Source organism: Blennius ocellaris (assembly GCF_963422515.1).
Source record: "Blennius ocellaris genome assembly, chromosome: 19".
NCBI lineage: Eukaryota > Metazoa > Chordata > Actinopteri > Blenniiformes > Blenniidae > Blennius > Blennius ocellaris.
The window spans coordinates 12,680,515-12,692,882 of NC_137668.1; the positions used below are offsets into that span (position 1 = coordinate 12,680,515).

The window sequence follows — 12,368 nt, forward strand, 5'->3', positions numbered from 1 at the left end:
GGACATGAATACAGCCCACCACTCCTCCTTCTCCCCCCAGGGTTAGGATCAACACAGACCAGGTTCCAGCGTTATACCTAGAGCCTCGTCCCAACATTTGACCTCAAGTGTGCACAGATCTCATGTCTCCCGTGACTTTGGCCAAATCTTTAGCCTCAAACACTTGGCTTTGAAATGCAGCAAAATAAAATTGCAAGAAACAGGAAAGCAGTTGTCTCCCTTTTAAAATAATACAAGTATTAAGTTTCCATTAGAGCTGGAAACTGAAATCATAAAAAAAATAAATTCTGAAGATTTGAGATTAAATTGAACTTTCCAACATGCCTTCACTTCTCTTGACTAAGCAGTATTTCCAGGTTGCTGACTTCAGTCTTTCCCTGGTGTTTATGCAGTCAGTGCTGAGACGTGTGCAGAGTGAGAGGCCCCATGCTAACTCCAGGAGGGTCTAGCCATACAGCTGGAACCAGAGCACCGGTCAGCTACAGCTACAGTCCTTATTCACGTTAAAAAGACAGAATAGCTTCATAATGAAGGCACATTTTAAGAGTAACAGCGAGCACAGCTAGCACATATACAGCAGATAGTAAACATGAAAAATCAATCTCGACTGTATGACTGCACGGGACAAATTCTACTTACTGGGTAAAAACAACAACAATACAATCAAAACAAGTGTGATTACATAATTACTGATGGCTAAAATATAAACAGTATATCCCTTTTTTTTATCTAACTGTGCAGCCTTTACTTTACTAGGTTCAAAGTAACTTAATCTTATGTATTGCTAAAAATGTAATAGCAAACAGTAAATATTTCAACAGTGGGACCATTTTTAGTAAAACATAAACAACTCGAATGCATTAAATACACTATCCGTGAGTCTGTTTTCTTATGTACCTCAAACATCCGTGCAGCCGTGCACCGCACCAGGGCCGACGTGTGGACCACCCCGTACCACAGGACAGTCAGCAGCAGCTCATGGTACACCGGATTGGCTCTAAAATAGAGAGACACATAAAAGTCGTGAGGCGATTTTCCTGTCATATATGAGAACAGGAAAACGAAGCGGGCCAGAGTCTTTTTCCTGTAAGTGGAGTAGTGTTCTGTCAAAAGTTATAAAATATGTGGGCTGTCTTCATTACTGCTATGATGACTGAAATGTGCTTAAATATTTATATTACCACATAGGGGGAAAAGAGCAAGTTCACATAAAAAAAAGAAAAAAAGAAACAAAAAACAAAAACATGTTTATGGTGAGATGATGGTTGGAGAACTACTAGTTATTGTTGAGTTTAGTCTACAGGAAATGAATGCAAAGTCCCAAGAAGGAATGACAACCACTGTGTATGGGAGTGCGTATTTCTCACCCCAGCTCTACAAACGAGGCCTTCAGACTATCAAGAGGTGCATGTGACAGAGACAGAGTGGTCATGACGTCCTCCAGGAAGCCCACCAACAGCTTCCGATCCTCCTCCTTTAAACAGTGAGAACATGTTCACGTCGGATCCATCATGTACGAAAAAAACCACCTTCTAAATATCACTTTCACGTTCACATATTTGTGGATGTAGCTTTCTTGGCCTGTTTTGGGATATTGTGGTTTAATTATTATTATTATTATTTTTTTTTGCGACATCACACCCCTGAGCTGCTCTGAGCATATTTGTTTGACACATTGTGTTGAAAGTTATCACAAAATGCAGCCCTCCCACAAGCCAATATGTTTTGCAAGGGCCACGTTATTTTGCGAGCCTAAAAATCAAAACAAAATTATGTGGTAGCATGATGTATTTTAAAGCGGATTTTCCCGCAAGACATTGAACAATAACCCAAAGTGTAGCATGGCTAACACACTGAACAATCCAATGAACAAGAGAGGAGAGGGGTCCAAAAACCAACAATTCAGCAAACTTGTGGTGACACTGTTTTTGGCCAATTATACTTATTACCAATTATCTGAAAATGTGTCTTAAATTTTTTTTTTAAGTCTTGCACTTCAAATTGAAGTTGCAATTAACACAGAAAAGCAGAGCGCTTAATTTTCCTTTTAATGCCACTCAATATTCAGCAAACTATAGACAGAGGTTGACCTCGAGGTTAGGGGAGAAAGCTTTTAATGACAAGTTGCTGGTTTGATTCTTACAGCTGATGGATCACTATAGACCAATGGTCTGCAACCTTGATGACCCAAAGAACCATTTTTGTGATTTTCCACTAAATTAAATTTACCTTGAGCCGCAAAACACATTCAACCTTAAAAATTAGGCTACTAGCTTCTAAATGTTTCATATATACAGTAGTTTTGAAACACGTAAAAAACCTATATCTTATGTTGCTTTTCTGACATTTTAATGAATGGTAAATGTTTCATGACATTTTCAACTGTGTTTTTACTTGATTTTAGTGGTTTCATCATTCCTTTACAGCTTATACAACAATAGAAAAAAATGTATTAATCCCAGAGGGAAATTCCTTTAAACATTACTCCACAAAGAATAGAAAGAAAGTAGAATATGAAATAAGACAGGATATAAATTGTTTACAGAGAGAAGTTGTAGAATCTTATGTCACAGTTTGGAAGGACATTTTTGCATTTTATCTCTTTTGTAAGCAGTTTCTTGTTTTTTTTCCCCACGTTAAGATTTTTCTTTTCTTTTAGAAATTCTAGTCATTTTTAGCATTTTGTTTAGTTTTATTTATTGGACCTTTTCCTATCCAAGAGAAAAAAGTCATTTTGAAAATGACTCCGATGTGTAAATACAATAAAATGTTTGTTTCGGTATAATTTAGTGAAAGCATCACAGAGCCGCAGGTTAGAGAGCTCTGCTGTAAAAGAACCCTGGAACTACTCAGGTTGCTCCAGAGTCAAGACTATCTGACATAAGACGTAAGGTGTAACTTGGGGTAAATCAAACATATGGATCATTAGATCTTCCGAGTCAAAGGGAGCAGCTGAAACACTCTGTCTTTCTGTCTCATGGCCTGAATCATAGACTGTATATTCCATACAAATAACGATAAGTGAAAAAATATTGAATCGCTGTTGCTATACACAGAAATACAACTGAACATTTGACTATTGCGTCAACTATCATCAGGCTCTGAGCCGCTGCTTTTAAGTTACCTGATTATAACATGTCAGCACTCCAGTGGCATAGATGGGCACCGTTGCTTTGGTGAGAATACCGTTTCCATCTGAAGCATCTAGTGGAGAAGGAAAACCAGAATCAACGAAGACAAAAGCATTAACGTCAACGTTCGACTTACAGCAATTAAAAGTGGCCCTTGCACAATTTTCTTGGGTCAAATTATATTTCATTTGCGTGGACATGCGTTCTTCAAATTGAAAGATATGCTGACAAATATGCATGATGTGTTGGGCTGAGTTAGAGCTCATGTGTGTTAACATGAGAATTTTAAATTCGTTTTTTTCCCCTTTAATTTACTCATGTGTTTTAGTGTCCAATTAAAAAATAAAACTGAAACTGTCCATCATTCTGTGGTACACATTTGGTGACATGAATATATCTGCAACAGTGTGGTCTCATCACAAATATTGTTGTGGCTTTGAAAAAAAAAAAAAAAAAAAAAAGCTGAAAATGAGCATTTCTACACAAAGGTCACAATGCCCTCAACATAGTCTGTGACTCAAACAAACACATTTCGTAAATGGCCACAATACCAAAATTATTTGGCAGCCATGTGAGACCGAGCACCTCTTTTTAACTGCAGAAACATGCTCGGAATTAAAAAAGAAAGAGAAAAGAGGGGAACACCCATGACTAACTCCAAATAGCTTGTTTACATCAATATTGTCCATGTTTGAACGCCTCCCTTCAACATTCTCATGACGGAGTTGTGAAAAACATACACAGGCGAGTGTGCGAGTTAAAGCTGAACTTACCAACGTTCTCTTCAGAAAGCCGGAGAATCTCTTGGAACTGTGGCTTAACCTGGAGAGACCACGAGGATAAATATTTATACACGTTTTCTTTTCTTCCATTAATGTGTTTTCAAACTGGAGAAAGAAAATGTCTCCAGAAAACCCACAAATAATAAATTGGTTAACTGATAAATTCTTAAATTGCATGAAGATATTTTGTTGACATAATAAACCTTAACTATTGCTTATCAGTCAGTAATAGGTAACGGACTTTAAAGTACTTGACACATGAATGACTCTAGTTGTGGTAAGTTTGGTTTCATTGTAAGAAAGTACAAGCATTTGCCTTTTTGACGAGACATTGTTATGCAGTGCATTTCATATTGCGAGCATTCACACTGATTCTTAGATTTTTCAATGGTTCAAAGTCAAGTGGGATTTTCTTGACAAGCCAATTTTCTAATCCAGACTGTTGTATGCGCTGCAGTATATTGTTTCCCCCGACGAAAGATTACAATGCTTCACCTTAGTGTTGGTGAAAATCTTGCCAAACGTACGACAGAACCTCCAGAAGAAGCGAGAGAACTCATGAACGCAAGTTGATGACGCCACGTTGATGCGACCCACAATCTCTATTAGTTGAGGCAGGCTGGGAACAGAGCAGACAGACGGAAATCGGCATGTGTGCACAAGTTTATGTTTCTGTGATGACATGGCAATGTGAGATTTATATATGTTGATGATACCGAGTGTGTACTTGCCCTACTAACATAGGAAAATATATGTGTACAAATTCATGCATTCATCAACCAATCTCTATGACAAGGATTGAATATGAAATTTCAAAATAGTGTTGAGCCAACATCAATTCACAGTGAGAAAAGTTGCAATTATGACGAGTGTCACTGTAAGCATCTAAGGAAATAATACAAGTTGGTGTAATGAGTATCAAAAACTCCACCGTGTATATTTCTTACAGTTGGTTGACCACCCAGAGCAGGCTCTCCCAGCCAGTGGTTCCTTCATGCTCCAGCTGGTGGTCATATAGCAGAAGCAGGGCACTGAGCATTTCCCTGCTGCCGATGATCGTTGCCACATCCTGGAGGGGAGAAGCTGGCCTGGGAAACCGAGTCACTGCGGCACCAAAACAATGGGATGCGGATTATAAGTGAGTAAATGTGTCGCTTTAACAATTGAAATACGGAAAATTATTATCTAGTCAATAACTGGAGATCAACTTTAGGTTCACATAACATAAATCCTTTTGCAACTAAACCACATGTTTCTTTGCATGCAGGCACATTACCTTCTATTGCAGGTATGTCTCCGTGGAGTTTGGCTCTGCTGGTGAAGGGCGCGTTCTGCAGCACCACGGCAAACAGAGGAGGGATGAGGGACTGGAGGGCCGACAGGAAAATGTGTAGCTTGTGTTCATCCAGGCCGTGTTCTCCCTGCTGCAGAAAACAAACAAACAAACAAACATAAAAAAACAAAAACTAATTCGCGACATGGAGAATTCAAAGTAAAATCTTTCAAAAAGTATAACAGGGTAACATTTACCGTGAGTAGTTTCTCTATACGAGCAAGCAGAGAAGGGATGAGTGCAGTGTACAAGGTTCCCAACTCTGTGGTCCAGGCAGCAAAAGCAGGAATGAAGACCTGGTGGACTGCACTGACCACCCGTTCGGATGGATCCCCGAGGGATAGCAGCATCAGCTCAAAACCCTGTTTGAAATGAAAGAGACTCACCCACAGAACGTTGCCGGAACACGCTTTAGACGGCCAGGGGAAATTAAGCAGAAATTCGGAGGCAATGAAAAGGCAACGGGCTGTCTGTGGCATTAAAAAACAAGCTGAGACAAGACTTGCATACCTGTGAGTATTTATCGGGGTCATCTATGTAACCCATGATAATACCCAGACTCTTGACCACAGCCTCTCTGACCATGTCTGCTTTGTCCTCTGTAAGCATCTGTTGCAACATGGACAACACCAAAGAGCTTCGGATCTCCTTCTGTTCAAAACACAAACACACAACAAACAAACAAACAAAATCCCAGAAAGATTTAACACTTGAGATTATTGTAATCTAAATTCAGAAACATTCACTCATCAACATTGTGATCTTACAGGCAGGTAAGGTGCTAAGGCTCCACAGGACTCGGCCACCAATAATCTCCTCTCTGGGTATTTGTGGTTAATCTGCAGGAGACAATATTATGGTAAATATTGAACTAAAAAAGGAAGAGAAAATGAAAGAAAAGGAAGGAGCAGACGGGAGTGCAGGCCTCATGGAATGGAAACAACTTGAGAATCATCAACACGCTGACCCTGTAAAAACCGCTATTTGTCTTTCTGGGCAGATTCTCAGCCTCCAAATTGTTGGCAGCTGTTGTTGCCATGGCAGCAGATTTTGTTGATCATAAATGTGGCGACCCAGGTGGCAATGAAAACAAAACTGCTCCCACATTTAAGTCAGGGACACCATAGATGTGATGATAGCAAGTCTCTGGATGAAAACACTGCATGGTTGTCTCACATGAAAGACAGACACATCTTAGGTCCCGTCTTTCTGTATGGTACTTTTGACGACATTCAACCTGATTTTTACACAGAGGTGAAGTGATGATCTATGATATAGCATACCTGTTCCCAGCACTGAGGAAGCAACTCGGCCTCGACACGCGTGGGACCCACGTGCCTCGCAAACGCAACACAGCCTGTCAGGATCATTTGCCTTTGGAAGGACACACACACGCACACATATACACGCGCATAAATTAACAACGTTGTATACGCATCCATTTAAGCAATGTGAATATCATCCTGTCCGCAAACGTTCAAATAAACACACCTCTGCTCATCATCTGGTCTCTTGATTAGGTTGAAAAGGATGTGAAGGAGCTGGTCTCTCTCTTTGGGCTCTGGGTGAAGGCAGGCGGTACACAAGATGAGCGGAATCAACTCCTGAATTAAAGAAGAAGACAGAACGAGAGAAAAAGCCGACATGAGCGTTGATTGCTTTCTGAAATTACAGTGCGGTTACGGTTACACAGCACAGGAAAAAGGATGACGGGTGCAGTCAAGCAGGCCTGTAAAACTAGGGAGCTGCAGGAACAGGAAAGAGGGGGAAGTTGGGTTTTAAAAGAAGGGAAGAAAGTGGGGAAATTAAAAAAAAAAAGAAAAAAAAAAAAGAGTGATACACTAGGAAGGGGGTCACCTTTTAAAACCAGCAGGAGTCCAGCAGCTGTGTAGACATGCTCACCTTCAGCATATAACTTGACTCATTTGGCTTTGGAGTCACACACAAGAAATTTGGGCGAAAGGATCATAAAAGCTAAAATGGTACATGCACACACCCAGACACAGCTGCATATAGAACACACACACACACACACCTAAAGCACTCGTTTTCTTCATGAAGCCGAATTTTTATCCCAGAGTTCAGACAGAGTTCAAACGCCTCAGTTGGGGGAGAGACAGAGCTCGGCTACCCTTGATACAGGGCCTCCATGGCCAAATTGTGGTCAGCTCTGCATTCTCGCCACACATACCGAAATTAGAGAGTGCAAAGAGGTAAAAATATATTTTTTTTCTCAATCTCTTTTTTTTTTCTCTTCCCCCCAGTAAGATACTGTATGCTCCTGCCAAGTACTGGAAGAGCAAGCAAAACCCCAAAATGAGATGGACAGTTGGACCTAACAGACTTGGGTAAAGATAGGCTAGGATGAGTCACTCACTCCAACCTTCTGAAGTCAATGCCATGGTGGCTATCTTTTAAAAGCTAAAAATAACAATAGGACATTTAAGTATCCCAGGGTCAATTATAGTATTTACAAGACCGGTTTAATGCGGGTGAAGTCAGTTCAATTGTAAAGAAAAACAGCAAAAACGTGCACATTAGGAGAGCTCAGCCCATTTTGACTGCCACATTCAATTATCTTCTGCCTCGGTTCCTGAAATTGCTCTGGATCTTCATGCAAGATATTTGGGGCAGTCGAGAGAGCCCGCTTGATAAAACAAATTAAAGATTTTTATCAAGAGTACACATCTAAAGAGCCAGGAACCACACTGACCTTGTGCTATTTCAGTGTGAACTCCTGGGTTCTGGATGTGAAGACTTCTTCAGGAGGTTAAACATCTGACCAGACCTTGGTAAACATTGTGGGCAGGTACAGTGGACAGAATGACGCCAGGACCCGGGGACAGGGGGCCCCTGTGCTTTTCTTTTAAAAGTTTAGCTACTTCACATTCTGGCTCTGAGACCAGCTTGCAGGAAGCACAACATCCAATGCCAATTTTGTTTTCCGTGCCTCTTTTTCTGTTCTCTTGCAGCCACGGCAGCTACGCAGCCCCAACAATGGTGAAATCTACTTGTTGGTTCACCACATTGGTCAGGACTCAACGGCATGGTAGCGCCAGACATTTTGCTTCACAGTGAGGAGACCCGGATTCATTTCTGGGCCATACTGGATGAAGTTTGCATGTGTTCCCTTTACCTGCAAAGGTTTTGCTCAGATACAATGTCACGACTTAAAGACTTAATGTTCTTTTTAATCTGTGAATCTAATTCTATGTGTGCGCTTTGTAATGAACTGGTTAGCTGTCCAGTGAGTAGCCTGCATTTTGCCCATCATTGCCTTGGATTGGAACGAGACCTGCCGCTTTTTAAACCAAATCCTACTCTTGATGAGTACAAAATAATGGATATTTCACTCTTAAAACACAGGAAAACATTCAAAGTAACCAAAGAATGCAGCTTCCTGACTCTTCTTAATGTAAACTGTCTTAGCATTTATTTGCTTGATTATTTACTTCAGATATAGTGTCCAACAAATGTATGGTTAGTGATGAATTGGGAAATCCACATGTATTTTTTTTTAATCTCATAGTTTTTCTTTTGCACAGTGGTGTTGTGGTTAGCATTTCAGCCTGTGCTTGGGGGCCTTTCTCTGCCAGCTTTGCATATTTCCTCTGCACCTGCGTGGATGTTTCTCCAGGAACTTTCATCCCACAGTGTAAGAATATGTAGTTGAGTTTCCGTAGGTGTGAATGTGTGTCTGTCTCTGATCTCTTCATTTGTCTTTTTAATTCGTACACCGTTTAAACCATTGCAATGTAGACATGACAATTAAGTTGACAGCAGTTTGTTAAAGTTCACAGTTTGCCTGCCCAGTAGAAAAAGTCAATTATTACTGCATTTGTTTATTTTCCACTGGCAGTGTTTGCTGAAAGCCTATGTGTAAGCTTAACAAGAAATAGAAAATATGTTCACAAACAGGCACAGGTGAACATTTTTTCTTTCCACTAAAGGAACAACCGAATAACAATCTTGTCAAAAAAAAAAAGCCACTCATAAAACCACAGAGCTACAATGCAGGTCTGTCTAATGAAGAACAGCATGATGTTAATGATTCACAGTGTCTGATAATACAGCCAGGTGGCAGGCAGAGTCTAAATGTATCACACTACCGTTTCAAGTCAAACACCTTTTGACCTTAACTGGGTGTCAAATTCAAACAACTGAAGGTGTGTCTTCAGGCATGAGCTGGTTAAAAGCTTCAAGCTGCAAGATGGATATATCTCTTTGTGTGTGCACGTCATGGCCGGTGAACGTAACGGACATAGTACAAAGTCCACAGTGTTGAAGAAGAACCCCCTCGGGTATAAGTGAACTACTGTGTCTTAATATTTTTTCACAAACGTCTAACTTCAGTTTGTTTATCTTTGATTTTGCAGAGAGATTAAGTTTCCCATATCTGCCCGAGGGAGGTTTAAATACTACATAACCATGGTGATATGCAAAGCAGCATGGCTGAGAGCTATTCCAACCACACAAATTGCATGCAAGCAGAAATGTGCAAAGCACATCATTACCAGAACAGGTTTGTGCATTATAGCTTGCGAAAAATAATTGCTTGTTAAAGCCTAAATGCATCATAAAAACGGCTTCCACTTGCCCCCTCAGAAGAAATTAGTAACTGTGTCTTTCCAAGGCAAATGCTGGTTTACATACAATTTCTATTAAGAACAACAAGAAATGTCTGTATTTTTAGTTGTGAAAATACCCCCACAATTGAAAACCCCACCAAAGTCTCAGGCATCGAGGTATTCAAAGCAATTGGAGCTGCAGCAAATTAAAAACAAACATGGGAACAATCACAGGAGAATAAAGATGCATAGGATTTAAAAGAGTTACAACACAACATGACCCCCCCCACAACTGCTTACCTTAGACCAGCATCACACGTCAACATGTTTTCACTACAAACCGTTTATTTTAAGGCAGTGCAAAAGAGCATGGGAATAAAATTGGAAATGACTGAGTAAATTATAACTGAAAATAATAATGATGGTAAGTCAGAGTTTAAGTGACAGCAGTTGCAGCTGAAGGAGCTGGGCATTAAATCACACACGTTTGAGCTACGGGCCGGATGAGAACCATGCAGATGAGTGCGTGAGAGACTCACCTGGCAAAGATGCGCAACCATTCTCTAGAAGAGAGGCATGCATGAGAGTGAGAGAATGAGTGAGACGAAAAAAGAGAAGAGTGAAAATAAAACCAGTGAGGGCAAAAAAGACAGCAAATGTGAGTAAGGGACAAAAACAGCAGAGCGGGCACAATGGTGTCTAGTGGAAACAAATGCTGTCGAAAAAAAAGGAAAAAATGAAACTCCGAATCAATAGATGGACACCAGTCAGCCAGTGAAAGCAGTTTGAAAATGCCTCATTCTCATTTGGGAAAGGACTATATTAGAGTCAGTACAGATTTTTAGCAACTAAACAAAAAGGATAAAGGTGCTCTGTGCAGCTTTAATTCATTAAGCTGGAGACAATGGTGAGATTTTCTTAAACAAACCATGAATCACACTGATTACACCACTGACGAGAGGAATAGCAGGCTCCAAGCCGTATGCGGTAAAACATTGCATACTAGTTTAATTCTGAGAATACCTTTGGCACAAACCCAGAAAAGAGTGGCACACTTTAAGCAAACATGGTGGGAAACTTCTGAGAAGAGAAGATGGGGCAACGGATGAATCACAGTCAAAGAACAGAAAGTCACAGGCTTTGTTTTGACTAAATATCCAAAACTCAGTTTAAGACGAGGACACACAGCGTTGTAGAGGTTGGTACTTTCACCCCAAAATGTGAATATTTAGAGTCAGGTTTGGGCCGGGGGGGCTTTCTATGTGGTTTGCATGTACATATGCATAGGTTTTCTTCCACCGAACATACAAAAAAACAAACAAAAAAACCGAATAAACATGCATTTGTGATCAACTTCTGTCTCTAAATTGCTCGTAGTTGTGATTGTGTCGGTCTATCTCTCTGTGTTTGACCTGTGATGGATTGGCACTCTATCCAAGGTGTATTCTGCCCCCAGTCAGCTGGGATCAGCGACATGCAACCCGAAGCTCGATAAAGCGATACACAAGCTGTGTGAGTCGAATAAAAGTTTAAAATACAAAAACAACATCAGAAAGATATTTTGCAAATGCATCACAGTAAGACTAATAGCAGCTCAACACGTAGCACCTTTGCTCCTTGATGTTTTAGAAATTAAATTCCATTTAATGTATGAACTCATTGCGATTAGGGATCTGTAAGGTGAGAATGACTCATCATTTTTAACTCTGCTTATTATGCCGCTTTGTGTGCATCTATTGTACGTCAAGACAAAAAGGATTGATGGCAATAGTACAAAACGATCCAAAGTGGGCAACACGGGGGCAGTAGTAGGGTTTACCTCTCGTTTAGCAAGAAGAACGTTTGGGACGATGTGGGGGAGGCATCGGCCCAGCATGAGCATCACGCTCTCCTCGCTGTCTGCTATACGAGACACCTAGAGAGACACAAGAATAACATTATATATAGCTTCTGTATGCAATAAAAAAACAACAACCTGTTTTTAGAAATACCAGAGGAGTGTGATGCTGACCTCTGCTCCCAAGCGGCTGTCAGAACACATTCTGCAGAAGGACAGCAAGGCTTGCTGGAAGGCTGGAGATAACTTTCTGAGACACCACAAACAACAACAGACCAAAAACAGTCACTACAGTCTGCAACAGTTTCTCGGCACTCCCAGCAAATTGCCCTGACCATTGCATGCTTGAGGACTGGTCGGTGCCAAACAAACTCTCCACTGCAACTACAATGTATGACAATATAGATAAAAAGTGAAACCAAGAGACATCACAGTAATGCCCATCGAAAAAAGAAAGTTCTATAGAAATGTTTACCAACAGATTCTGTAACTCCACATTTGTTTGTAAGAATAAAAATGCAATTAAAAAAGGCCACTTGATTTCAAAATAATTGCGGCACAAGACCATGGTTAGTAAATTTTAACATCAAAAAAAGAAAACTGAATCAACAGTAGGACAGGTTTGTATTCCGGGCAAATAATAAGAATTGTCAAAACCTCTATTCCAAATCAAGAGGGCACCCACAAACATCATGGCTGCTGTTGTGCCCATTGTGG

The 12,368-nt window shown here is 40.5% G+C and overlaps 1 protein-coding gene across 2 annotated transcripts in view; it reads right to left on the reverse strand.

Moving 5' to 3' along the window:
- relch (RAB11 binding and LisH domain, coiled-coil and HEAT repeat containing) overlaps positions 1–12,368 on the reverse strand; it is a 29,631-nt gene that overhangs the window by 6,830 nt on the left and 10,433 nt on the right. Inside the window, exons 10-24 of one of the 2 annotated variants that reach the window (XM_080515439.1) lie at positions 11,826–11,901; positions 11,634–11,729; positions 10,354–10,377; positions 6,738–6,850; positions 6,530–6,620; positions 6,014–6,085; positions 5,757–5,897; positions 5,444–5,608; positions 5,190–5,337; positions 4,861–5,017; positions 4,409–4,532; positions 3,905–3,953; positions 3,125–3,204; positions 1,368–1,474; positions 898–997 (exon numbers count right to left, since the gene is read on the reverse strand). In XM_080515439.1, the coding sequence (XP_080371565.1) occupies positions 898–997; positions 1,368–1,474; positions 3,125–3,204; positions 3,905–3,953; positions 4,409–4,532; positions 4,861–5,017; positions 5,190–5,337; positions 5,444–5,608; positions 5,757–5,897; positions 6,014–6,085; positions 6,530–6,620; positions 6,738–6,850; positions 10,354–10,377; positions 11,634–11,729; positions 11,826–11,901 (1,543 nt within the window). The remainder of the gene's footprint in view (positions 1–897; positions 998–1,367; positions 1,475–3,124; positions 3,205–3,904; positions 3,954–4,408; positions 4,533–4,860; positions 5,018–5,189; positions 5,338–5,443; positions 5,609–5,756; positions 5,898–6,013; positions 6,086–6,529; positions 6,621–6,737; positions 6,851–10,353; positions 10,378–11,633; positions 11,730–11,825; positions 11,902–12,368) is intronic. The other variant, XM_080515440.1, reaches the window with a different exon arrangement.